This window comes from Anguilla rostrata, chromosome 2 (genome assembly GCF_018555375.3).
Source record: "Anguilla rostrata isolate EN2019 chromosome 2, ASM1855537v3, whole genome shotgun sequence".
Lineage (NCBI taxonomy): Eukaryota > Metazoa > Chordata > Actinopteri > Anguilliformes > Anguillidae > Anguilla > Anguilla rostrata.
The window spans coordinates 49172545-49200528 of NC_057934.1; the positions used below are offsets into that span (position 1 = coordinate 49172545).

At 42.2% G+C, this 27984-nt stretch overlaps 3 protein-coding genes across 3 annotated transcripts; 2 read left to right on the forward strand and 1 right to left on the reverse strand.

Moving 5' to 3' along the window:
* The first annotated feature begins 2054 nt into the window (after window positions 1-2054).
* On the forward strand, window positions 2055-20368 carry LOC135248286 (ras-related protein Rab-40C-like). The gene is made up of 6 exons (XM_064322755.1): window positions 2055-3838; window positions 9937-9997; window positions 13285-13345; window positions 13824-13901; window positions 14811-15033; window positions 17145-20368. The coding sequence occupies exons 1-6, from the start codon at window positions 3685-3687 to the stop codon at window positions 17417-17419; spliced, it is 852 nt and encodes a 283-aa protein (XP_064178825.1). The 5' UTR covers window positions 2055-3684; the 3' UTR covers window positions 17420-20368.
* Window positions 20369-20707: 339 nt separating this feature from the next.
* Window positions 20708-24784, forward strand: wfikkn1 (WAP, follistatin/kazal, immunoglobulin, kunitz and netrin domain containing 1). The gene is made up of 2 exons (XM_064322752.1): window positions 20708-22228; window positions 22577-24784. The coding sequence occupies exons 1-2, from the start codon at window positions 21953-21955 to the stop codon at window positions 24110-24112; spliced, it is 1812 nt and encodes a 603-aa protein (XP_064178822.1). The 5' UTR covers window positions 20708-21952; the 3' UTR covers window positions 24113-24784.
* mettl26 (methyltransferase like 26) lies at window positions 24781-27920 on the reverse strand. The gene is made up of 6 exons (XM_064322753.1): window positions 27521-27920; window positions 26966-27128; window positions 26770-26829; window positions 26461-26528; window positions 25946-26024; window positions 24781-25772 (listed from the first exon to the last, which is right to left on the reverse strand). The coding sequence occupies exons 1-6, from the start codon at window positions 27742-27744 to the stop codon at window positions 25716-25718; spliced, it is 651 nt and encodes a 216-aa protein (XP_064178823.1). The 5' UTR covers window positions 27745-27920; the 3' UTR covers window positions 24781-25715.
* Window positions 27921-27984: the final 64 nt, after the last annotated feature.

A 27984-nucleotide genomic window follows, 5' to 3' on the forward strand; every position in this document is an offset into this window, starting at 1 on the left:
CACTGCAGTTTTACATGGAGTTAAAAATTACTAAGTTGGGAGAAGGGGTGGGGGGAGGGGGGGTTAATAATATTGTGCTTTCAGACCAATCTGACCATGCTGCATTATTTGCTGCATTATTGTTAAACTCTGAGAAACTCACAATCATAGTAACACCACTGACAATGTATTATGTTTATAAATAATAGTATGTGAACTACTGCAATCATTACCTGTAATTATCAGAGTATTTATGCGGCAGCTGTCAGTCCTGGTAGAGACATACCATAGCTCTATGCAACCTGGGTTATTCTATCTCCAGAGTAGATCTTCAGGGAATAGCATTTGGCAAGCATTTACAAAAACACAGCTGATGTCTAGAATTTATTACATATCTAAGTCTGGTATTGAAATATAATTTAGTAGAAAACGGAGGATGGCAAATGCACAGAATGGAATTATAACATTGTTATCTGATTGAAGTAGTAGGCCACTTCATATTTGATTGTTTCAAAAGTATTAGGGGTGTTATTTATCTTAACTGCCCCACAACATGATAATACAATTTAGAGGTATTCATGCACGGCACCAAGTTGCTTTTTCCCCTCATTTCAGATTGCCACTACTTGAAATGGACAAAACACAAGATTAAGATAGATTTGCAGAAATTTCCTAGAGGCAAGTAGTTTTACCTCTGCTTACCTCGTTGAGGAAATTCTCTTGGTTCTAAACCTAGTACAGAATGCAATTTTGAATGCAAATCGAAAGGAGTAGGGTTAACATCTGCTTTATTGAAATTTGAGCAAAAGTATTGTGCCTAAAATCAGGTCAGTTCCAATCTATGTTCTGTGTGAGTGATGAGAAATGCAGACTCGGGTTTTTCTAATGCTAGTCATATATTTTTTAATAAAGAAAGGGATAGAAATACTTTCTTACACATAACCATCAACAAAGAATTAACTTACCAAATCGAGCAATTACCATTCACCTCCTCGATGTGTGCCAACATCTAAACCTTCATACCCCCCATACATGACACCACAAGCCTTTCTGCAATGACACTGACCTGACTGTTGTTTGAACTGATACTTGCACCCCTTTGTGGTGAAATGTTTGAAGAACGGTGGAGCCCAGTCTTTTTAGTAGGTCATACATAATTCACAAAGAGAATGGGAGAGCGGCTCTTCGCAGAAGGGTCCAGGGAGAGCACGTGCTGAGTCGGCAAAGCCCGAGGGCAGGAGGCGGTCTCCCTGGAGAGTTCCAGTGAGCAGGCCTTTCAATTCAGACCACGTTGTGCAAAAGTCCAGGATGAGAGGATCGCTACCAATCACATTGTCAACAATCTGTGAATTTCAGCAATGTTGTCTGGCAAAGACCTTACATTATGCACAAAGGTGTGTTTGCTAGAAATTGTGACAAAGGGGGAAACATTGACTGAATGCATAAATAAATAAATTAATTAATTAAATGAAAAGCTCTGACAGGTTTAAATAATTTTAAAATGTAACAAATATACTCATGTCAAATGTGATGCAGGCATGTTTAGACAGCATGAAAAGAGTAACTAAACAACAGGCTTCAACCTAACAAATATATTTTAAAAACAAGCCTATTGACTTTTATGCAGGTTGTATTTTTTTTTTTAATCAAAAAAGAATGAATTATTGATTCCTTGGCTGCGGTAAAACAATGAAGCATTAGAAAAATGCAATTTAAAAAATTTAAATATTTCTGTTCACTGCTATGCCAGTTGTTCAGATAACAGAAAAATGAACTAGGCTTGTTATCAAACGTGTGCTGATATTCAGTCACTGCATGTAATAAAAAATAATCCCATCCCATTCATTAGAATTAGGCCTATTCATTGTTAATAATTGGTGACATGGCAATGAGGCCACATGTTATAGCCTCAGTTCTGATGTATTACCTTACAGTCAACTTCATAAAATGACAAAACTTTATTTATTTATTTATCAACAGATTATATAACATGTGGCTGGAAATCTTCCAGTACTGCTGGGTCAATTTCAAAACGGAAGAGGGTGGGATTTGTAATAGTTGGGGGTGGGCAGAGTTACAGCGTGTGGTGTCACCGGGCAGTGACAGCACAGCAACTAGGTGACCTGTTTACTGCCTGAATATGTGAATCAGTCTGAAGATGAAAATGCACGAAATGTGAAATAATGTTATTTTCATTCTAGTTAAGATTTACTATAAAACCACTGCGTATCCTACTTATGGAAAGGCGTTCCTGTGGCATTATCGTACTTAATCGCTGTGGAATATGCAAGCTTTGTTGCTGAGCTAACTAGCTAGCAAAGGCCTGGATCCAAACCTCGGAATGGAAGTAGAAATGCATGCGGTGTTTCTGTCGCTTTGAAGCGGAAACCCCGGCCGCGCACTAGATTGTGCCCACTGGATTCGCTGGTTAGCTGCTAAATGATGGGAACGGATTTGAATCGGTAAAGGGTAACGTTAATTTACTTTAAGCAAATGGTTACTTCTCGCGTGTGACGTTATAAAGATTTTTGCGATTCCTTGCTTAGCTAGAACAACCAGCTAACTAACATTAGGTTTATTATCATACCTACCGTGGAAATCTGCCTACACAGTCTGGCTAGCCTACCTGACTGATTCCGCCGTACATTAATATACATTGTAGTTAACGTTTGCTGCCAGGCTAGCTCTATCTTTGACTTCACGGGAAATAATCTTCTGCAGTAATCCACCTACCAAGCAACCACAAAGGTGTGCTACATTTTGTAAGCTTCATTGTAAGAGATCAATGCGTACATGCTAGCTAGCAAGCTAGGCAGCTATTTTAGCAATTCGCGCAATGCCCGGAAAACCTTGGTTACTTAAATCTGATTTAGCTAGCTAGCTAACGTGGCCGCTTTGTGGCTACTGAAGATGGCTTTTCCATTAAAATGTCAACGGTAGTTTCCTGAGTAGCGTTGGACATTAAATAATATAAGTATGATTTGTTATTATTGGTGATGCGTTTCTTATGTTACTATGGGACATTTTGAACATTTCGTTTAAAGTAATTCCTTTTGCTACTTGATCTTTCTGATAAGAACAGTATCTTAGACCTGACCGGAGTTCATCGTAGCGTAAACAAATATGATTGTCTTCCCAAGCCAAAGCGCAAGAGGCTGGTCCTGGTGAATTGCGTTTTCCATTTCGTAACTTACCTAGCTAGGTTTTTGTTCAACAGCAATTATGTGTTTTTGGTGGAAAATACTAGATGATTAGTTGGGACCCACGGTACCATTTTTTCATTTTGTGAATCAACTGTCTAGTTTGCTCTCGACTGGAGGTGTCAACAATCTTTCAGAAGATAGCCAGGTTGTTAACAAGCGGTATGCCGGCAGATAGTTATACCTAATACTCGGTCATCTCACCTTGCGTTTCATATGATCTAGTGATATTTTCATATTTACTTGTAGTGCATGAATTTGGTCAAAAGCTACTAAACTGAATTTGGTTTGTATGTCAGAGACAAACAACGACATACTTTCCGATTATTTATTTTCGAGGGAGTTTCTTGAGAGGACAATCTTGGCTACTGCCTAACTGTAGAATACTGACATTTGAAGCGGAGGTGCATGCGGTAAATCTTTGACCTGGAAAGAAACAGAAAGAAGGACTGCTATCGGGAGAGAAATTCACGGGGCATCCAGCTCTGATCTCAACTTGGTTCAGATGCGAGGAAAGATGGGCACCCCGGGCAGCCCTGTCAAGAGTTATGATTATCTTCTCAAGTTCCTGCTTGTCGGAGACAGTGACGTTGGGAAGGGGGAGATCCTGGACAGTCTGCAGGATGGATCAGCTGAGTCCCCATACGCATACAGCAGTGGTAAGTGTTACTTAGGTCATATTATGTATGAAGTGTAACAAATATGAGTATTGGCATCTGGCCATTCAGCTGACTATAGATCAAAAATTAAGACTTGAATTTTAGATGTTCATCATGAACTGCAGAAATCATGCCAAGAAGCCTGCTACTGTTAATGGATTCTCTTGTGGTGTTGGGGTTTACCTCAGTGCCAGGGATAGCTGAACAATAATGGTGGGTTCTGCACCTTGATTAAATGATGAGAAATGCGCTTCATATTTGTACATTGACTGTGTGCACTCACTGTCAGTAACCCATCAGCCATGGTTTAAAGAGATTTATGTGAGGAAATTGTAGGATTATTGCAGTAATCTATGGCACAATATCTGTAGGATTTACAAGCAGGGTATGAGCTTCATAAAAAAGACTATGTGGGGAAGAGGCTTCATATTTATCATGACTGTGATCAGCTTTAGGCTGTCATTATCAACCAAATGGTAGCCGACCTGGTGTAGTGGCGGAGCTTCACAAAACACCCTTGTAATCCGAGATTTATTAATCCTTTACATTCCCTGGAAATTAGAGCAAAATACAGTGCAAATACTCTTGAAGTTTACAGCACTGTACTACTGGCAGCGCTTTCCTATAACCACCGGATGAGAAATTTGGAAAGCCTGTTCTGATCACTGCACATTGACCATGGCATGTTTTCGGAGTACGAGAGTATCGGCCATTAGGTGTTTTTTAATGCAGTTGTGAGGATGGGGGGCCTGCCACATCTTGACCTCCCTGAAGCTGAGATGTTATCAGATCTGCCTGTCCAGTTGTCTCCCTAAGCACAGGAGCATGTTGAGGCTTGTTTATGCATCGCTTTGGGTGCCGAACAAGTAGGGCAGAACAAAATATCTTACACATTTTTAAGCAGCTACAACAGAAAATACTTCCCCTCTCGCCATGGGGAAATGTAAATGATGATAATTTGGGATTACCAACAGCTTTTAGGGCTGCCTGAAACAGAGGAGACTGAATCTCAGATTTGAGATAACATTATGGCGCACGGGCACTGAAGAGGCCTGAGCTCCAGCACCCTGTTAGCTAAGCGAGGATCCCCAGACTAGAGGACTTCTCAAAGTGAAGGGAAAAGCAGTAGGCCTGGTATCAATGGATTTGTCGCGCTTTAGCATGGAGATGCTGCAACCATGTTTCAGGAATGTTACCTTAGAGTGTGTGGAAACTACTTTTAATATAGGCCTTACCAAAAACATACATTATTATGTGACAAGGATAAACATCTACCATACCAGTCTACTCTTTGTACTTCAGAAGGCTTTCTCTGCTTTGGACACCATAGAATGGTTGGTCCCACTCTTTTAAGAAATGGTCTTAAAAGTTATGTGGACACAGGGTAGGTTTTTGTGATTGTTGTTTAAGTCTTAAATTCCCCTCAAGGCATTTTGCTGCCACAGCAATAAGTCAGAGTGGTTGTCAAGACCGAACAACACTTGTCATAGATTCCCTGCAGAGCTCAAGGAGATTGTCAAAAGTCAGTGAAAAATATTCAGCTTTTTTCCTCTTATCCCTGGAGGCAAATTTGGCCTGGCTGTTGAGATAAATATTTCATACATCAAATATATAATTCATTACTACCAGTGCTGTGTCTTTTCATAAGAGTGTAGGAGTATGAATCATTAAAGTCTTTGTAGAAATCTTCTCATCAGGAGAATGTGAAGAAAAGGCTATCTTCTCTTTTGTAGATTTCTGAAGCCCTTTTCCCTGAGGAATTATTCTTAAAGAGGATACTGTTCAGTTTGTGTGATGGAGATCTAAAGGCTGTAGGCTATATGAGGCATTTCAGCTTGAAAGAGAAAGGAAGGCAATTTGTGGATACACTGCCGGTAACAAAGCAATAGATTTTGTATTTTAAACAGTTTTTAAAATAAATACTGTAAGAGAAGAGGGCAGACTAGGGTTTAGCAGCCCCCCCCCCCTATTTTAACCTCCAGGCACCACATGACAGCCATTTAAGGTTGATATGGAAAGAAGACTGTTTGTTGAATGGACTATTGCGTCGCTGCCACTGTTACTCAAGGAAAGTAACGGCACACTGTCAACCGTTTCACCCGCCTCCCAAGATTAATGGAGCCCTTTAGCCCAAGGTTCATTTTGTGGGTCGGGTTTCATTGGGGCTGTAATCCTCCACGGCTGTGTGTCTGCAAGCCGGGAGAATGTTGTTATTGCCATGCCCATGTGAGGTGTAGCGCCACTGCTGTAGGGGCCACTTAATCATCTCTGTTTTAGCGGTTACCTGTTGAGCAGCCTGGGCCCTGAAGCATGATGCCACAGAGTTCAGGGAGGTCAGAGTGCAGCTTCAAACTGGATTTGCCCCTGTCACTGGCTATGGCCCACATATTACTCCCTTCAACAGTGTCAGCAGTTAGTATTGCTAGAGAAAGGACATTATTTTCATCGGATAGGGATTATTTGATTTCTCTAATGTTATAAAACATTCTAAAATGCTACATCTGTGCTACAAGCTGTGAGAGATGTCTTCAGATTACTGTGTAGCCAGTAATCTCCCCTGTACCTGTGTTTAGGTCATCGGGTGCATCTCTATGAGCACTGCAGTTCTGTGCTTGTTATGTTATTATCAGATATCCTCAATGTCAAAACTTGTTTCTCAGAATTAAGAAGGAGATTGCTTTAGATAGCTTTTAGTACACATGAGAAGCCTATCACTTTGTTCAAAATTTCCTGTTCTTAAAGAGGTACATGCATACATTTCTCAGTTTAATGGGTTTGGAGTGAATTATTGCCTTGAGCTCAGATGGTGTTCAGTCAATGCCTTTTGAGGCCAGTGTTCAAGATCATTCAATGCCACCTGCTCCCGCTTATATTAAATTGTTCAGAGGTCTGTTTCTGCATAGAGAAGGAACACAGGTTCAGTGCTGCTCTAACAGTCTCAAATGTAAGGGCTGCACTTTGTTTACAATCCAGAATGATGAATCTGATGCAGAACTGTGTGATTTGTAAGTACTAAGCAAATGGGAAGGTATCATCTGGGATAAAAATGACTGCATTGCATCTCAGCACAAAATGATTGTCCTTAAGGCAATTATGCTTTTGAATTTTGTACTCAATCTCATGTGACAGTGGGAATTTCACGTATGTGCATTTCCACTAGCAAGTCTGGCCAATCCAACCCCCGAACGAAAACATAAAAATTCAGCAGTAACAAATAAAGGTAAAATAAATAAGATACAGCTTTTGCTTCAGTTGAAGTTGTTGAACCTGATTTGGAAACTTGTAGGGACTTGCCTTGTAGCTGTATGGAAAGTTAACTCTGCTAGCTAGCAGTAGGCTAACTAGTAGCTTTAAATATACGTAATCACAACTCAATTTATCTGGGTGGCTTGTTAAGCTCTATTCATAATTGCAGATGGGGGTTCTAGATTGAAAAATAGGCTATCTCTTGTTCCCAAATGCCTCATTTGTAAAATTTAAAATGTGAAATATTTTTAGATTCCTTGTTTGATGTGGACTGTTTTCTGAACACACGGATAAACTACAAAGCTTGAGGTAGCCTATATTATTAGTGTCTGTATCCAAAGTGTATTGCAAATTGGCTTTAAAAATGACTGGCACAGAAGATTTCATAGATATTGTTTGAGAAGACCGGTGAAAATCACTTGGGTTCGTCTCTCAGGGAGAGAGAAAAAAGTGCAGTAATCAAATGAGGTTTTAGGGAATCTTAACTGTGATGAACAGAAATGACATGTATAGTGAATCTTTCCCCTGCATTACAGTTTAGGTTTTCAAGTGACTGAAACAGTACAAGCATGCATGTCTCCCACTCCTACCTGGCTTACTGACCGACTGGGGATGGTGCTGTCTCGGGTAGGCCCACATGTAGGTGGTAGTGAGGGGGAGAAACATGTCTGTTGTATCTGTTTCTGTCTGCTGGTTTATCCCCCTACTGTAGCTCTGCAGTGAAGCTGTGGCTCTTGCCCATGGATGTCCTGTCACAGAATCATCAGAGCTTCAGAGCCCTTAACTGCTCTCCTAGTCTCTCTGCTTCACTGGTCAGGCAGATTTAGTCTAAAGTTAGTTTGACCCACTTGGGAAATGCTTTTTAGCACGCGTAAATAAACAGTATAGATGAAACGTGGACTATTATTGTGCATGGGTGTGATTGTTTTTTTCTCTCCCTTTCTGTTGGTTGTGTTGGCTGAAGTCGTGCTGGCAATGTAAGCAAAGGATGTGGTGTTTACACGGGGCATAATAACACAGAGAGCTCTAAAGATCACACAGCTGCGCACTGTTTCCACAGATCCTCCTCCATCTGGATTCAAAAAGTAAATGGCACTAAAGCCATGTTTTTATCCCAGAGATTTCAGTTTCTGTGTCCCCCAGACACCTCAACTCCAGTTTAACTTGTCGAGATTGAAAGGGAAGCACAGAATAGTTTTTAAAATACAAAATTACACCTAAATTCCATAATGGCTCAGAACCATGCTAGGCAGAAAGACCAATAGAACAATACAGGGAACCTGTTGCATGTATAGGCTAGTTTATGAAGAATAATCGACCATTATACAAACTGGATAATTGATTGAGAATTTTGACATCTGTGGGTTAAACAGGCTTAGGAAGCTTTGTTTGAAATGTGCACTTGGACATTGTCCTGTTTGGCAGAGGTCCTGTTGTACTCTGCTGCCATGTAATTCAAACATTCAAAATAAACTCATAAGGAGTCCAGTTACACTCATACTACTTCTGTGATATTGTATTAAAATTAATTTTAAAAAGCAGCATTCCATACAGTAAATGTTTTGCATTGTTGCCACTTGGCAATATGATTGGAATGAAACAGTCCTGATATTACATCAATACTCATTAAAGGGATAATTATTTTTATAAAAATTATTTTTATCCAGTGAATGATATTTTATGAAGTTTATAATGATCCTCAAGTGTTGCAATTGCTGGTATAAATAGGATCATTTATTCCCAATTATAAACATACAAATCAGCTTTTATGTCATGACAGTACTTCCTTGTGGGCAGCAGTCTGAGGTTGTATGCACTATAGGAAATTGTTCTAGTAGAAAACAAGATTACACTTAATTTTGTAAGGAGTAATTGGATCATGTACACACCTACAACCCCTGGAAGCATAATGTTGCTCTACAAGCTGCTTTGAAATTGCATAAAGTGTAGTTCGACCAGCTCTGTAAAATTTTCATTTTTCACTTGAGCAAGCCTTTGGGTGGAGGGGAAAGGAAAAGAAAACGAGTGACTGTACTGAAGTAGACTGCCGCACTACTGGTTTGGCAGTGCTGTTGTAGTAAGAGCTGCAGTTTCTGCCCTGATTTCATGGGGAAGGATACATACTGTGTGATGCACTGTCTTCACCACACTTTGCAGGTATGATGGATTGTGACAAAACTTTGAAATGAAGCTAAAATAAAAGAAGAGGTGATAGGACATTCCAAAAACGTAGTTTGATTCAAAATGAGAAAACGTGATGTAATCGATCAGGTCAGAGGATAAGGCAATATTTTTCTAATTTATTTTCATAATGGTAAGCGTATAAAAATATAACTGACATGGTTATTACAGTCATATAGGTGGTCGCAGTAAGGTAAAACAAACAAACTAAAAAAAAAACCCCTGGTGTTTATGAATCTGAAAACATTAAAGCATAGTCAGCTGTGATATCCTCACATAAATAGATGGTAAGTTTCACAAATAACCCCACAGACATTTTCCTCTTTGGAGATGAAGTGATTGCAGCTGGCCTAATTCTTAAATCTATGTACTGAACTAAGGATTTGAATCTCCCAGTTCGAAAAATATGAAAGAAGGTTATTGAAATACATCTGTTTTGATATTGGGACAGAAGTAACTACATATGAATGAGCAATCTGTACTCTGCAGTGGTATGTGAGTTGGTTATACTGCTCTAACACCATAAATAAGAGCTGGGACTATCTTGGAAAAAGCTGGCTGTTTTGTTGAGCCATGAAGCCGTCTGATGTAAATTTGACTCGTGGCAATAGCTCCACAAAGACAGACACTGAAAGGTCCTACCGTCTGTTAATCACATGTATCTTTTTCAGGGATCGACTACAAAACCACCACGATCCTGCTGGATGGGAGAAGAGTCAAGCTGGAGCTGTGGTATGTGTGCCCTGTGGTCTCAGCACTGGGCTTGGCTGCAGTACTGCCGGCCTGTAGAAGCAGACCAGTGTCCATTAAAGTCTTTGTTCCCATGTTGTTCCTGTTGTTGCCGTTTGCTCTTGACATGCGGTTGCAATCTGTTTCAGTCAGATCACAGAACTGTGTTTTTGATGACCATGAAAACTGGCACCAGGTACCGTTCTGTGATGCACTCCTCCACTCTGCCCGTTCTTTGTGTCTTCAAAGCAGGCCTAAATTATTCATTTTTACCTTAGTCAGCCCACTAATGAAACTGCCCTCATTGATTATGGCTGCCAGTGGAAAGAATTTGGCATTGGCCAGAATATCCCGTCAGGATCTTTTGTCTCTGAACACTGCGGTTTGCTGGAATCTAGATTCTGCCCTTTGTGTGTTGGCAGATTAATAAAATCAATGAGCTTCCCCTAGAACAAAGCTGGCAGAGTGCGGCGGAGGACACAAGCCCTGCAAATGGCATTGGCGAACGCACAGGATTATGAGTGTCCCTGCCCTCTCTTTTAAGAAGATTAGCGTTAGCATGTTTGACCGTAATTGCGGGCTCCCACAGCATCACAAATAAAGGATGAATTGGCCAACTGGCAGATGCTGGCGCCGGATCTGTGATTAATCTCTGAATGTTAGTGTTTTCTGTTGCTTTTTGGCAAGTGGAAAGAACATCTGAGGCCTTTTTCTAATCAGTTTAGCTTTAGGGGTGACTCACCCCCCTGCAAGTCTGCATGTCTTTGACTTTGTGAAATTGCTCATATTAAAATTATATGGGTCTTAATGTAGGACATCCATCTCCAGATATATTATCACCATCCAGCCGGTGGGCTGGAATTCTGGCACTTAATGGAGAAAAAATATACTGCAAGATTTATTATTTATTTTTTGCTTGTCTGCTTTGTACATATTGTTTGTTTTACACTTGCTTACTCAGATTTTTTTCCCTTGTAATACTCTAATAAGCAGAAGGGAGTCTTGTATTACAATCACTTTTTCATTTGGCTGCTGCTGGAGAGTTAGCTGTAAGTGGTGAGACATGATTGGCACATATTGGCCCCAGGAAGGAACATTCCTCAGTGCTGGGCGCTTTACCTTATTATATTACCTGCGGTTTAGAGTATCCATGATTACATCAGACAGCTGTTGTTACTATAAAGCTCAGATGGTTTGTGTCCTGATATTTATAGTACATATATATTTCAGAAGCCTAATTTAGAATTTTTGAATCTGCCATAGAATCCCCATATTGCCCCAGCCCAACAGCCTGCTTATGTAAACTGATTAGCTCAGTGAGACCTGGTCTCTCTCTTTATTGACATTTCTACTGGAAACCAAGTGCTTTATCTCACACTAGAGTGAAGATTTACAATGGCTCAGAAATCAATCAGGGAGATTTTATAGTGCTGAATAAACAATGCCGTCCCAATGGGGGTAAACCTGGAGTTATTACAAGAATGCTCAATCAGCCTTATCTTAACAAAGATCCCTTCTCCAGTAGTCACATGTTCACAGTGTAATCAGTCACATTGGTGTACGTTCCGAGATTTATCGATCAGTCTGCTTCGCACCGAAATATTTGTGTTTTAGAACATCCCAGGAGTAGATGAGAAATCTGTTAGTCCTGGTGGGAGTCCACACCTTGGGATCAAATAAGGTTCTTAATGTGGCATATTTTTTTATCGCTTACCTTTAGATAATGTGACAAGTTGGACAGATTTCCCCTTCAGTAGGGGTGCAATGTTTCACCAAACCCATGCGTTGGTTCGAGTCACTGTTTTGTGTTACCGTTTTGGTTTGAGTCTGTGCCTGTTTGGTAAAACAGAGAAAAGGTAGGCTATCTAAAAGCCAATCTAATTTTCATTTATTTGACACAGGTTTTCACCGTTTTTCTTTCAAAAGGAAACTGTTATTTTCAAATATTAAAAAAATAAGAGGCTAAGGTCTATTTACATAAAATGAGACATAAACTCAACCTGCGTTAGACTGTATAAACAAGACATGAAAGAGTACATTCATTAATTTTAACACCAGATTAACCCCTTTGCGCAGATGCCAAATCTGGCCACTTCTCACCCTTTTAGGGGATATTCTATTTAAGGCTTCATAACTCCAGATGTGAGCATCACAGAGACTTGAAAATTACTCTAGTGTATTTTCATAATTTAGGTATAAATAAAGCCTCACAAATACAAAGAAATGTACATGATGGTGTTCTCCTTTAGTTTGCAATAAAATGCTGAAAGTCACAAATGTTGAGAGAGATAAAACTATACATTTCCTGAATCAGAAACCTCTTGACCACAAATGTGCTAAATATGAGACTGATATGCAGAACTACTAAAGATCTATGAGGCAAAAAGTAAGCAGTGTACCCTAGTGTCTCAAAATCTATCCACAATGGCTAAATTGTGCATTGCTTACAAACCATAAAATAATCATATGTTTCACTGCAAATGAACTGTTTTGGCTCATGAAACTCACTTTTGCAACCTCTTCAAGTGGGAATTTTGACCAGTATAGGATATCTAGGGATCCAAAAACCTATCAAAAACCTCCAATAAAATTAATGCTTTTTGTTCTTTATAAAGCATTTAAATTTATCAATTTTTCACCAGAGCCCAACCAGTCATATGTGCCGTGGGTGGTGAACTGAATGGTTCGTTTTTTTTACATGAATCGTTGCATCCCTACCTTCCAGTGACATTTAAACTGAATGTCAAGAGCAAACTTCTTAACATTGTCGTGGGTAGCGTACAGTTGCTAGTTAGGCTGTTTGCTTATATTGACAATTTTACTGATGGTAACAGTAAGCTCGACTGCACTCCTGCATAATACTTTCCTCAAAGCAATTGGATGAAAATCCAGGAGCGGGTTATGGCCATCTGTGTGTCTGTTATCACCAGCCACTGATAAGGAGCCCTTCAAGCGTGCAGCAATAAACATCCATATATAAATAATCTAGGGTCTCACACAGGGTGGGGAAGAGATCTTGTTTAAGCCAGCAAACCATTTAACCGTGACTTTTATTGTATTTTAGTAATAGTGGGATTGAAATGGCCCTTTGATAAGTGAAATCAGCACAGCGCTAAATTATTTGTGTTTGGGTGGGGCGTGGTACAGTCCGACGGACTCTTCAGCTGTGTATAAGTCCCCCTGCCCTGCATGGACGAGAGTTTCAACCCCTGAGGCATTTGGCTGAGATGACTCATGCAGCTCACACACGGGACTGCAGTGGTTTTGACTGTCTGTTTTGTCTCTGTCAGGGACACCTCAGGGCAGGGCAGATTCTGCACCATCTTCAGATCCTACTCCAGAGGCGCACAGGTGAGGAACTTGGGAGTTTGTTTGTTTGTTTATTTGCATCCCCATTAGCTACTGTATTGTAATGGTAGCTACTCTACTGTTTGGTAGAGGATTATGCTTTCATTTCTGTCTTAAGGGCTACGTGGTTCTATAAAATGTAGTATTTATTAAAATAATTTCAAATTTAGCATTTATTAGTTCATTTTGACCTCTTTCTGGTAAGTGTGGAGGGAGTACTGAGCTGTGGAGAGGAACAGGCCCTGATCGTCAACTTTGCTGGTGTCCTATGAAATAGGGTTTATTAAACATTGTCCAATTTCAGACTTCAGTGTCCTTATCTGAGGTTACTGCTGTTTTAATAAATGATAAAGTGAAGTTTGAAGAGCACAACTGAGCTGTTAACTGTAGGCAGACTTTGTCTCTTTAACAACTGTGGCGGCTGCCTGCATGATACAAACAAGCAATGAATTATGCTCTCCTCATGTTCTGCTCTCCCAAGGGAATCCTGCTGGTCTATGACATCACCAACCGCTGGTCCTTTGATGGAATTGACCGCTGGATCCGGGAGATCGATGAGGTAATGGGTTTTTTTAATTACCTTTTTCAGCTTTCCATTATTCTTTCTCTGTGTGGTGTTGAGCATAGTTTTATGTACATCTCAGAGTGCTCAGGCAGCTGGAACTTGGGTTTTTTGGCTCTGGGTGAGAGAGAAGTTACGAGAGATGCCTCCTGTCTGACTGGCCCCTGGGCCCAGCCTGCTGAAGTGCGCAGAAAAGTCCCTGTCCAGGGTCTCGGTGTTAAAAACAGCAGAGAGAGCACAGGCTTCAGAAGCAGCCCAGAGTGTTGGAATGCAGGGCACGGCTTCTCCCTCGCCTCTGTCCACTTCCTGCCTTTCCTTTCCTGCCCACTCTGCGGAAGAAGCCTGCCTAGTTCCCTGGGAGGACGTCCTGTGGGGGCTGGGATGTGTGTGCGTGTGTGCGTGTGTGCGTGTGTGCGTGTGTGCGTGTGTGCGTGTGTGTGTGTGTTTTGTGCGAGACATCACTCTTTCCTGCTCCACCTCTGCAGCACTCCAGCAGGGTGGAAGTGGACAGATGTTTCAGAGCGTCAGCGCTCACTCTGTGTAGGTCAGCTCTTCTCTGTTCTCCTGCGTTCTTGCGGGCCCCATTACCTGACTGGCTCAGGACACGGGACTTTACGCTGCTAGGCAGTTGAACAAGAAAGAGTATGGCCTTCGGACAGAAATTGTACTGTACCTTTTTCATGTAAGATGGACTGGTTAATGCCATTTAGGGCATCTCACCACATCACCTCACATTTAGTGTATTCAGTTTCAGTTAGGCCGGAATAGGTTTACAGATTAAACGTACCGGCCATGTATTTGCTAGCGTTGAGTATGGCGGACAGAGCGGGATTAAACTGAGCGGTAGCCCATCCCAGCCAGCCTTTACGCTGTTGATTGACACTTCCCTGGTTTTCCTGTGTCCAGCATGCTCCAGGTGTGCCGCGCATCCTGGTGGGCAACCGGCTGCACCTGGCGTTCAAGCGGCAGGTGCCCACGGAGCAGGCGCGGGCCTACGCCGAGAAGAACGGCATGACGTTTTTTGAAGTGAGCCCCCTGTGCAACTTCAACGTGATCGAGTCGTTCACCGAGCTGTCCCGCATCGTGCTGATGAGGCACGGCATGGAGAAGTTCTGGAGACCCAACAGAGGTGAGCAACGTGGGAATGCGTTTCACACAAACATGCTCGTACATATATACGTGTGTATATATACACACACATGGTTGTGCATACGCACACGTACACACACACAAATACACACTGTAGTACACACACACAGACAGTTGTACACACTCACACGCGCGGTTGTACACACACATGCACACACACGTGTGTATACACACACGCACACACACACGGTTGTATGCATGCACGCACACACACACGTGTATACACACGCACACACACACACGGTTGTACGCATGCGCACACACCGCACACGGTTGTACACATCCACACACACACGTGCACACGCACACTCAGTATTGGCACAGGTTGAGCAGGTCTGCCGCAGTGCTGTGATGACTAGGCCATTCAGCTGACTGGGAGTTAAAGCGGACTATGGATTCTATGGACTCCGGTGCTGCAAGAAGCAAAGGAAGTGCCTAACTCAGCATAGCTCTCCATCCACTTCCAGTAACCACCTTCAACCGCATTCAAACCAGCAGTATTTAATTAGAGACTGAAGATCTCTAGTACAGACTGTACTGTTCCTCTCTTTACGCCACTCAAGGGCATTACCTGTTAGCGCACATTAGGCATCAACATTCTTTCATTGGCCAAGTTCGGGCTTGAGTGCTCTTAATGCACTTGGATGCTGCTGCTGTTAATTTAATTTTCATACATATTCAGTTTCACTGCTTAAGTTTTCAGAAGTTCATACCCATAAAAGCTCAAAACGAATAGCGATTTTCCATTTAAAGGACATCCAGGGTCATTGCCTAAAGCACTATCAAGACAATGTCTTTCTGTCAGAGGTTTGTTTTAAAAAGTGGTACCTTTATTTAACTATATGGGTCAACTGAGGACTCGATGCTCATGGCGCTGACCCAATGCGAAAGGAATCAGGGTATTGGGTAGCCCAGTGGTAACCAGTCCTGTTCCTGAAGATCTACCATCCTGTAGGATTTCATGACCCTACTAATGAGCAGCTCAACAAGACCTCTGACCATTGAATGAGGTGTACTTTGTTAGGGTAAGAGTGACAGCCTACAGGATGGTAGATTTCCATGGACAGGGTTGGTCACCACTGGTGTGGCCAATCAGAACTGGGGGGATGAGCAGTTAGGCAGATGCAGAGAGGCAGTCTTGTGAGAAATTTACTCTGGCTGCGAGGTTAGCGCTCCTGCTCTTTCAGGGCCTCGGTTTAGCATCTCATCTGAAGGGTGGCTCCTGTCTCCATCACTGTGCTGGGCTTTTGGATTTAAAAAATACTGCACCAGAAGCATGAGTGCTACCCTACTGTCCTAGCAGCACCTATTCCAGCCACTGCGTATCTTTCCCAGGAGATCTCCCATCCTCTTAACTGTTAAGGTACAGGGTGGGATGGCTGCCAGCTGATTTTACTATCACTTAACATGTCGATGTCCTTACAGTACTGACGAATGCTTGCTACATCTAACTAAATTCTTTCTGTGCGTTTAATTTTCACATTTAATAATAAACAAGTGTTTTGCCTTTCCCATAGAAATTCAGGTAAACACTGAATTTTTTAGTTAGACATTCTTTCTTTGAATTAGTCATTTTTAGGTATTTATGAGTCTTAAAATTCCGTTGAGTAAATTGATATGTGAAATATTGACAGGTAAGTATATATGGTATTATATTTAGAACCCCATTGCAGCAGATTTGAATGAACTTTCAGTAATGCTAGTTCGAAAAAGTCTTGGGAGAACACAAAGAAAACATTTGCCGTTTCTTAATGCTAAGGCTGGCATCTAAAGTTGTGCAAGATCACCCTCTGCTGGGATGATGTAGAATTCCAAGTTTGGGTTTTTTGATACAATATTGCTCTGATCATGTAATTATGCAAATAATTGCATGCTGTTTGTTTGATTCCCCAATCAAAATTGTTTGTTTGCGAGGACGGGTAAATAAGTCCTAAGATTTGTTGTGGCAGTGGGGTTGTATTTTTTTTTTTTAAATAATAAAGCCTAGTGCTCATTTGCCATTCAAAGAAATACTGCTGTCATATTGCCATTAAGCCTTTTTGTGCACAGGAAGTGATGTGTTTGTTCCAAATGTGTGTTGTCTGTCTGTAGTGTTCAGCCTCCAAGACCTGTGCTGCCGTGCCATTGTGTCCTGCACCCCAGTCCACTTAATCGACAAGCTTCCCCTGCCCGTGGCCATCAAGAGCCACCTCAAGTCCTTCTCCATGGCGAACGGCATGAACGCTGTGATGATGCATGGCCGCTCCTACTCGCTAGCCAACCCTGCAGGAGGCAGCAAGGGCAACAGCCTGAAGCGGCCCAAACCCGTCCGGCCTCCCCAGAGCCCCCCTCAGAACTGCGCCAGGAGTAACTGCAAAATCTCTTAGCGTGGGGTCCAGGGCACTGCGCCCCGCACCCCCTCCAGTTCCTCTCAGGGCTACAGAGTTCGGACTGTGCGCTGGCCCGAGACAAGAGTCCTGCACCTTCCTGCTACAGAGATTATGCTCTCCTAGGAGAACTGACAGAGCTCCGCCCACTGAGGTGTTCATTGGAGCTGACAGGACTGAGAGCAGCCAATCAGGCCCGAGCCTTGCCTCTTCAGTCACCCACCCACCTCTTCTTCAAGTCTGCTCCTTTGGCATGCTGGAGTCATTCAACACTATAGTCAGGGCTGGGACTATTTTACTGCATTGTCTTTTAATATATATTGCATATGTACTTGATATTTAACAGGCAAAATTGCAAATGATTTTGTGTCATTTTGTTTTTGTTTTTTTGGTTTTTTTGCACTGAAGTTCTTCTTGTGCTCTGTCTTGTTTTGAAGAATCCACAAAAGAGCAACAAGAAGTTTACATTTTCCCTGCCTACTTCTCATTCTGCCCACAAATTTGATTCTGCACTCTTAACTTTTCAGCATGTATTCTTAAACCTCTCATAACTTCCTATACGGTTACCCATCTTTCATATGACTGCATGGTATTTTTCAGTTTTCCATGAATCTTATGAAATCCTTCTATTAATGCTTCATTTGAACAACATGCATAGTGTGGAATGTTGGGCTGAGTTGGTGTTGTGGTACTTTGTGTCAAGTGAAAATCACTTGCAAACAAGGTTTACCATAAAATGAAAGGTGTCAGTTCCCTGAAGGGCTTTGTTTGGAGTATGTGCTTGGCAGTCTGGAGCTCTGCAATATTGCTTTATTTTGTTGCAGATAATTTCTCATTGCTGCTAAGCAACAGGATCAAACTTACCTAAACTTTTTCTTCTTTTTCAATTTCATGTCCATTAGAACATGATTTACAAACAATCTCCTTTGTCTGTAGGAGCACCTTTTGTTCCTCATTTTAAACTGCCCTGGATTTTTGGGGAAGCGTTGCCCTGTGTCCTCTTCCTCTGATTAGCGATCCAAACTATTTTGTTTATGTTGTGCCACACAGCTCAGCTAGAGGCACTTTTCAAACGTCAAAGGCAGGAGATGATGTTTTGGGAGAGAATCCAGAGCAGGCGTTCAGTGTCTGTACATTGATGATGGCTCTATCGGATTTTTCTCTTCACAATACCTAACAACATGCCCAGATGTGCTTTTATCTGAACAATGAATCTGCTTTAGTTACCTACCAGGTTGTTTTTTCTCTATGGTGACCGCATATCTCAAGTCATTTAGTGAACCCTCCCCCTTCTGATCCCTTTTCCCGAGCACCCACTTGTGCCAAAACTCTTGGGTTAAAAAACTCACTTGAAGAACAGTGCAATCCCAATTTATCTCCATCTTCAGTTCTGATGAGCTTATGCAGTCATCTGTTTAACTTCACCTGTCACCTTTTTCTAATTCTGGCTGGCTGGTTTTTTTCCTGTTTACCGCATGTAACAGCTTTTTCCCCTGTTAGAAATCATTTTGTGCAGAAATCAGTATTATTACATGTGCTCCAAAATGATTTATTTTTATTTTTACTTCAAACATTTTTAAATACCCATGGAACAAACTTACGTTTTAAATGAGGGCAGTATTTGAAAGTGTTGCCAAAAGTGAGTTGTAGATATTGAAGAATGGCAGTGGAGTTCTGACACTATAAAGCACATTAAATAAGACTAGATTGACCCAACATGTTTGCTTTTGCACGCATCGTAAACGTTGCCATCGCAAAATGGTGTTCAGTGTTGTCAGCTCATGAATAACCTGAAGCATTTATTATTGTGATGCACAGCACCTTTTAACCTCAGTTAAACTCAAAACTCTGCTTGTTTTGTGCTCAATCTGTGTATCTGTGGGCTTGATTACAGTTATTGCAGCACAACCAGGCCTGCTTGCTTTGATTTTATTTTCTCCAGCTGGCAATTAATCTATTCATAATCAGTGCTTTTGAGAACACCATTATAGTTTATGTAAAATCTGTAGTTATTTCTTCCCTCTCCCCCATTGAACCACAAATACTCAGGGACCAGTGTAGCTTCCTCTTGCAGAACCAGCCAATGAAGTCAAGTGACTGAGCGTTGGGTCTGTTTGAAGAGGACGTTTCATTATTATTTTTACATTTTCACACAAAGGCATACACGCTACCCCTGCTGTTTTTTAAAAGGTCGAGTGTAGCCATTACATTGGGAATTTGAGAAGTGGCACAGGAAGGAGAGAGTTGCCTGAGTGGAGTCTGCTGCAGTTAAGAGCCTGACAGAAGCTGTAACATGGTGGCCTTTTGTTCTGTGTCTGACCTCGACAGCACATCAACTACGACCTTCCGCTGCACCTGTATTCCAAGGCCTTTGGAGGCCTTATATGACTAATCCATATGGACTGGAACCTTGTTCGTTTTTGTCGTTAAGGCTGTTTAACACCCACTCCCCACCACATAACACGCCCACTGGTATAGTAAACAAGGAGTCCGATGAGAAGGGTTGGGTGAACTGTTTTTATAGTCTTTCCTGGCCTTTTTAATCACACACATTGGTCCATGAGAACAGATAAAGGTTTTCTGATAAATTGTAATTATTTGAAAGGGAATGTTTGGCAGGGTCTGTTTAATGAATGCTTAAAACCCAATTAGAGTAACATTCCCAGATATGTTTGGGTGGGAACCTGCCACTGTTCGCTCAAAACTGCTGTTAAAATCCGATTTATTTTTATCTCTTCTGTGGGTAGGGTAAAGGGAAATGTAATATTTTGCTTATTCACCTGTAAACACTATTTTCTTGTGGTTTAAGCTGCTGGGTAACTTTAAGAATATGTAAGTATTCAAAAAAGAAAAAAAAAACTTGTGTTTTTTAAATTATTTTTTTGACTGTACAGTTGCTTGTTGATGAAAGGCAAGACATTTCCCAAAATAAAGTTGTTAACAATATGATTCAACTTTTCTTTCCAGCTGGTGATTTGCAACGTTATGGTTATGAAAGAGCATAATGCAAAATTTTCATTCTTGTGATCTTTTCCAATGTCTGTGACAGGGTTGGGGGAGGTTTACTTGGTGCTATTGAAGGCTTTATCTTAACGCGGTCAGTGCACAACTGTGGGAATTTCTTTTCCCCTTTGTCCCCTTGTGAGGTTTTTGTCCTCTCGTAAACCGGCTCTGTCAGGCCCATGCTCAAGTGCAATAAAACCATGGGGCGCTGAATTGATTAGTCTCCCTAGTGTTGTTGGACGTCCTCTGCCTCGCCCTGACTAACCAAGGACATCTCTCCCGTGCTTGAATATGGAGGTCAGGAGTCACGCGAAGGTTGAAGGGTCACCTGCGATCAAAAGAAGGGGAGTAACTTCTCAGGGTCTGTGGGGGACGCGAATACAAAGCCGTGTCGTAGACCATAGAAAATCTCACTCTTTACGCCTTTCCACCTGACCGTGGCATCTCAAAGCTTTGTGTGAATTAGTGATGGTGCATCACCTCCGAAAGTCTAGACTTGGATGGACGATAAAGAAACATGTTTGTTTATATATTTAAACCACAGTATTAAAATTTGCAGGTTCCGGTCAATAGCCTAGATCGTGTTGCTGTTGCGTGTGCATTAAAGCGAACCAGACCAGGAAATGTTCCAGCAAAATGACAGCCATTTGAATTGTAGGCCTATCGTTAAATTATTTGAAATTCACGTTGATATTTACATGTGGCCATATTGAATTTGCTTATCGATCTTTATTCTGGATTCAGTTATTCGAAACACGTTGATGCGGTCTGTGCATTGCTAGATTATTGCGACTGTGAGACAGACTATAACATCCCGCCGCAGACACGCTCAGTCAGTGCTTGCCACATAATGGCTACCCGTCGCACATTTTTCAGGATCTTGATGTCCGAGCTCGGGAAGTAATTGATTTCCCACAGAGATGTTTGGCCCCGTGTTAAGCTGTTCGGACAGGACGACTGTGGGCCTCATCGTTCCTTTGATGTCTTTACAATGTTTGTCCAGTTGCTTAGCGCAGGGTGTTCCTTAATAAAACTCTTAAGACGCTGGACGTGTATGGGGGGCGGTCAAAGGGCTGCCCTTTCTGACTCCTGGAACATAAGGACCAGATTCGCTCTTTTCACGTTTGCGCCATACTCGAGCACAGCTTCGTCCTGTTACTCTCAAAGCCAGCAGGAAACGCTTTACTAGTCGAATTTATCGTACCTGTTTTAAAATTATTTGTCATTTGAAGCAATTCCTCGCGTCGTACACGGAAGCTTTGGAGTTTTGTTGTCCGGACAAATATTTTACATTTTCCAGCGGAGGCTACGAGAGAGGTGAATTTAATGCGGGACAATAGTCAATGTACTCAATGTGAAGCCGCTTTGGAAAACAGTTCATCTCAGCGTGCAACAAATTGGCCATTGTATATATGTTACGGTATAATCATATACATGCTCGTGAACAAATGCTTTATTTGTTGTAGCAGCAGGAGTTATGCAATTAGTTAGCGCTTGGTGGCGAAGTAAACATTTTGCAACAGGTTTAAAATGAGCAGAGTCCTCAATCATCGGGAGAAAAAGGCTGATCTTTATGCTGATGCACATTGGATACAAACTGTGAATTCTGGTGGAATAACGATTGGGGTACTTGGTTTGCCTGCTTTTTTATTTTGGGTTTTCATCTGCTCTTTGCCAACACAAACTTTCGGCGCAAGTCTGTCTGGATCTAAAGCCGATCACCCGGGTGTTTGTCCGAACAAGTTGAATGCTAACCTGTGGGTTGATGCGCAGAGCACCTGCGAACGGGAGTGTCTTGTAGACCAGGTGAGACCATGTTTATCTAACGTGTTCATGTTGAGTCTCATATTTTTGCATTGTCACAATGAACAGGTGAAACATAGGCTGCTATAGCTGAGTTTAAAGCAGACCAAATTAACTGCTGTGAGCAGTGTGAGTATTTAGCACATTCTATATTATTGTTCACTTTTAGGCTATTTTAGACACCCTGTTCATATTTTGTAACTACATTATTTAGTTTAATAAGATGAATTATTTTTTTGGACAGAATTGTATTGTTTTTGATGATGTCATATATTAGCAGTGTACAAATAGAATATAGTTTAGAAATGTAGTGATAATTCCCCGTCCCTGTATCTCTGCCATTCTGGACAGGATTGTGCAGGATTTGAGAAGTGTTGCACCAATGTATGTGGACTGCGCAGCTGTGTGGCTGCTCGCTTCTCTGACGGCTCCTCTGCACAGACAGACGGTCAGGGTAGAGGGGAGGGCGCAGGAGGGAGAGGCAATCCTGCCAGCTGCCATGGCTTTGTATGCAGCCAGCAAGGGTCCACGTGCGACGTGTGGGAGGGCCAGCCGATCTGCAAGTGCCAGGACCGCTGCGAGAAGGAGCCAAGCTTTACGTGTGCCTCTGATGGGCTGACCTACTTCAATCGCTGCTACATGGATGCAGAGGCCTGCATTAGGGGAGTCACTCTGACTGTGGTCACCTGCCGCTATCACTTGGCCTGGCCACACACCAGCCCCCTGCCAATGGACACAACTGCACATCCAACACCTACCTCATCACTGGAGGATCCACTCCCACCCACGCTCTATAGCAACCCCAGCCACCAGTCAGTCTACCTAGGGGGCACAGTCAGCTTTCACTGTGATGTCATAGGAATCCCAAAGCCGGACGTTACCTGGGAGAAACAAACCGAGCGTCGCGAGAGCCTCATTATGAGACCCGATCAAATGTATGGCAACCTGGTCATCACAAACATTGGCCAGCTGGTAATCTACAACGCCCAGGCCCGGGACACTGGCATCTATACGTGCACCGCCCGCAACTCGGCTGGGATCCTGCGCGCAGATTACCCGCTGTCTGTCATCCGCCGCTCCGAGGACGACCTCTCGGAGGACGCCGAAATGAGCATACCTATGGGGCGCCCCTTCTCCCCAGCCGACTGCTTGGCGGAGGTGGACAGGCGAGAATGCGGCGAGCGCCACGTGGACTGGTACTACGACAGTAAGCGCGGCACCTGCCTGGCGTTTACCAGCGGGGGGTGCGAAGGCAGCAGGAACCGCTTTGAGACCTACGAGGAGTGTCGCGCATCATGCCAGCGGGAGGGCATGGGCATGTGCTCCCTGCCTGCAGTTCAGGGGCCCTGCAAGGCCTGGGAGGCTCGCTGGGCGTACAACGCCCTTATAAAGCAGTGTCAAGCCTTTGCTTACGGTGGCTGCCAGGGCAACCCCAACAGCTTCCGTACCCGGGCAGAATGCGAGGCCAACTGCCCGCAGCCCAAAAGCCGGCCCTGTAAGACCTGCAGGGCCAAGGGCAAAATCGTACCCAACCTGTGCCGAAGCGACTTTGCCATCGTGGGGCGGCTGACTGAGCTGATCGAGGACCTGGACTCCGGAATTGCTCGCTTCAGTCTGGAAGAGGTCCTGCGCGACGAGAAGATGGGCCTGTCCTTCTTCAATACACGCCACCTGGAAGTGACGCTGGCCAAGATGGACTGGAGCTGCCCCTGTCCCAACATCACCATGGAGGAGGGCCCCCTTCTGGTCATGGGTGAGGTTCAGGACGGCATGGCTGTGATCCAACCAGACAGCTACGTGCGCCCCATTACTGACCGCCGTTTGAAGAAGATTCACGAGGTACTGGAGAAGAAGACTTGCGAGTTGCTCCAGCGCTTCCAGGATTAGGACTAATCCTGCCAGGCAATGCTGCCATCTGCTGAAACTGTGGGTACCTACCGCACACAGCCTGGTGCTGACTGCTCAAGCTGAAATTACTTATGTATTTGAGACTAAAATTGAAAATTAATTTATGCAAATGCAATAACGCAACATTTTTGAATCAGTATGTTCATTAAGTGAGGCTTACATATTTTTCAGTGGTATTGCTATATTGAATAGGCTTGTTTCTTTTTAGTAGTGTGCCACAATACGATTTATAAGGTTTCTATTTTGTGTAAACCCAGTAGAGATACACTGATGTTTAAAGTGATGTGATCACACAAAGGATAGTCAAACATTATAGAATGCATAGGGTATGAAAGACTCCTGTAGAGGTGCTGTAATGTGTATATATACTAGATGTATGTTTGTATTATCTACCTCCAACTCAAAAGCTTTGTTTACCAACACTGTGCTCCTTTTCATGTCCGTTTTGTCCATTTCTTCCTCAATTTTAAAATTGGTGCAGTTCAGATTGACCTTAACCAAGAATAATTGTAGGTTTCTATGAAAAAAGTATTACACCACCCTTGGAACACACCTTACATTTGTTTGCCCGTGGCTGCAACATTCTAGCAATATTTAGGAGCAAAATGGCATACAGACTGCAGAAAATAAAGACAATACTAAATAACTGCATGATCAGCTTTCATTTTATTCCGTCTCATAGTTATATAGCCAGACTTTACATGGTCCAATACAGAATGACATTTGTGGGGTTATGGGTGTTTGTATGTGCTTGCATTGACCTCAAGTCTTTTAAATAATTCCAGAAATTGTAGCTATTACATCACGGCAAAGTGCAATTTATTCATGAATACGTGAAGGTGAGGTATAAGTGTAGACACAATGGCATTCAAACTTAATATGGTAGGGTTCCACAAAGGGATGACAGGGAGAACCCAAAATAGGTCTATATGATAATACAACTGGTCTTTGTATGTTAGCAGCAAAAAATAAAATAAAATGAAAATAAATGTACAGTATATCTAAGTTTTGTTATTTGGACTTGTTGTACAATTGGTCTGATGCAGGATTCCTGAGATTAGTCTGGGAAGAAAATTCTGGAGGCACAAGGCAACAGGAAACTGCCACATGTCACTGTGGTGGCTCTTCTTGTGTGTATTCTGAGGAGAAAAGAACTGAGGTCATTTGCTCACAATTTGAGTTACCTGACTTAAGTCCCATCAAGAAACTTTGTGGCCAAATTGAAATTAGTGGACATAAGCAAAATACTTGGACCCCACAAGTGTTCAGGACTCCTGTAAACACTGCAAGGAAGACTGTAGCAGGAATGCCTAGACCTTTTTCAAAAACAAGCCAAGGAGATATGTCATAATTTAAAAGGGGATATAAAAGGTATTAAAAGTAATGAGTACTTATGTATATTTGTATCATTTATGGTGTTCAGGCAAACATTTATTTTTGACTGCTAGTGTGTTAACTATATTTTAATAAACATTTTTGGCTGGATGACAAAAATGTACACAACAAAAGGTGTGATATGACAGCCGTATCCTAGATGAAGAGATGGAGCTTCAGTGAGGAGAAACACCGGGCATCTGAGACTCTACACCAAGCTTTCCTTACGGAAGAGCAGGCACTTATTGTTTGCCGGCATGTCAACCTAAAGAGAAGAAAATATCAATGTGTTAAACAATGCGCTCTGGTTGCACGCATACTCTCATGTATTAGGTTACCCCTGCTGCCCTAAGCCCTTCCCATTTCATTGAATTTTGTGTATTTTCTTGTAAATGGCTCTTTTGCACACTATCCAGGGATGGTCTGGGTCCTGCTCACCACTTTTTCCAAGAACATGCCATTCTTCTCGGCCAGAGAGCTTAGCAGGGAGATGTCCCTCAGTCCCCACTCTGGATTCCTGCAGACATAAAGCATCATCTCTCACCAGCTGACATCAAGCACAGGGATGTTGGACATGGTGCTTCATCACCTTGATATTTTTTATTTTTTTGGCTCTTCCCAATTCCCATTCTTTGAAGAAGCAATACGCCACCACATTGTGTATGTAATTAAATTTATGTTGAACACAGACCAGGTTTGTGCTCTCATTAATTAAACGCATAAAGCTTATTCTACATGCTTTCAAATACATTGATAAAAAGAAAATGAAGGAAAGAGAGAAGATGTATTGTAATCAATGCCCCCTTTATTTTACCCAGAATCTTTCATTCTGTACTCTGACTGCAGTGACATATGACTCAAATATCTGAATTTTCACAAATCCTTGAATGACAATAATCATCATAAATAGTATTCTTCAAATTCCCACACTGAAAGGCTGGAATTCCACTCACCTCTGTTTCAGACTGAAATCAAAGTCCACATTACTGTCTGGGGTAATCAGCCCATTCACAGAGTAGGGCTGTGTTTAAAAAACAAAAAGTAAAATCAGAAAAGAATGCTTTGATTAAAACATGCATCATGTTTTCAATAAACTGCCCAACAAACTATTTAAAAATGATTACTGATTTTTAGCCTGGCATAAATAATGTGTAACCTGAAAATGAACAGTTAACTATTTAAAAAGGAACAAATGAACCATGTATATATCCTGGATCAGAGGAAGGAAATTGGAATACATTTGCACAAATTGTGTACATTACCCCATATGTCAGAAGCAGTCCATGTGGTTTCAGGATTATTCCAGCAGCTTTGAATAAGCCCTTCCAAAGAAATGCAATGTATTTAATACACACATAATAAATAACTGTTATAAATTACATCAATGATTTCATCATAGAAGTTGCCTTGTCACAGTCAATTTCTTTTACATTTGATTACATATAATGAAAGGATCACCTCTGTGCACGCCAGTGGGGAAATATGGATCATGTTGATGTTGACAATGAGGTGCTGAGACTCGGGTTGTATTCCACACCAGTATTCCCATGACATGGAGGCATCCAGACGAATGGCTGGTTTAACGTTTTCCAGTTTCACACGGTCTCTGTATGCCTCTATACTAATGGAAGGACAAAAATATCTTTCATTACACAGTAAATTTTCAATGAGCATTTCTGTCAGCTAATTAATTTACAATAAACTCAGTTAATAAGTCATAACATTTACGTTCGCCATCACTTTCGTTGGGGAAACCTAACTAACCACAATCGAGATACGGGCAGGCCTTCGTGAGTTTTCTGACCAATGCCGACTACGCAGAACCGTCTGCATATAAGCATACCTGATTATGAACATCAATATACGATCTGCTTCAGAAACATGCATTAGCACCAGATACAAAGTATCAACAACAAGCACATTAGCACAATCGAAACAGAACCAAAAATAGCCTACGTCAAATTCAGGAATATTTCTTCGCCGTACCCATCTCTACATGGACTTACAACTCACCTGTCAATTGATCGTTGATCAATGTCAGATGGCTGCCATGTGATATTGCGCAGACACTGGGCAAAGTAAACGACATGTTGCCCTGAACCAGAGGACACCTCCAGCGCGTGAAGAGGTCTGTCTGAGTCCACACAATCCCGAAGTACGGTTAGAATGGGCTCCTTATTCCTCTCTGCCGCTGCAGCACAAAGCATCCTGCTCACGCCAAAAGAGAATCTTCGCATCAAAGGGAGTCGCCAGAGCAGAACTGAAGCGACCTCACAAACGTACAGACAATGTGTGAGGTAAAATTGTGCATATAGCAGGTAACAAAGTTTGCTATATAAACGGAATGTGCACGAGTTGCTTATTTTGCAATGGCTGTATTGTTTCACCGTGCAGGAAGTTGAAATAAATTCGCGGTGTCTGTCGGGACCTGTAGTTTCTGTTATTTGATCGCTTACACAGCAGGGAGAATGTCGCAT

What these genes read in the sequence shown, in the direction of transcription:
- LOC135248286 (XM_064322755.1), top strand. Translation starts at nt 3,685, where the DNA reads ATGCGAGGAAAGATGGGCACCCCGGGCAGCCCTGTCAAGAGTTATGAT. An exon ending in AGAGTCAAGCTGGAGCTGTG is followed by an intron (nt 9,998 to 13,284) that starts GTATGTGTGCCC and finishes TGTCTCTGTCAG; the next exon opens with GGACACCTCAGGGCAGGGCA. An exon ending in GGATCCGGGAGATCGATGAG is followed by an intron (nt 13,902 to 14,810) that starts GTAATGGGTTTT and finishes TCCTGTGTCCAG; the next exon opens with CATGCTCCAGGTGTGCCGCG.
- wfikkn1 (XM_064322752.1), top strand. Translation starts at nt 21,953, where the DNA reads ATGAGCAGAGTCCTCAATCATCGGGAGAAAAAGGCTGATCTTTATGCT. An exon ending in GGGAGTGTCTTGTAGACCAG is followed by an intron (nt 22,229 to 22,576) that starts GTGAGACCATGT and finishes CATTCTGGACAG; the next exon opens with GATTGTGCAGGATTTGAGAA.
- mettl26 (XM_064322753.1), bottom strand. Translation starts at nt 27,744, where the DNA reads ATGCGAAGATTCTCTTTTGGCGTGAGCAGGATGCTTTGTGCTGCAGCG. An exon ending in GATCAACGATCAATTGACAG is followed by an intron (nt 27,129 to 27,520) that starts GTGAGTTGTAAG and finishes TCCTTCCATTAG; the next exon opens with TATAGAGGCATACAGAGACC. An exon ending in CCCCACTGGCGTGCACAGAG is followed by an intron (nt 26,830 to 26,965) that starts GTGATCCTTTCA and finishes TTTCTTTGGAAG; the next exon opens with GGCTTATTCAAAGCTGCTGG.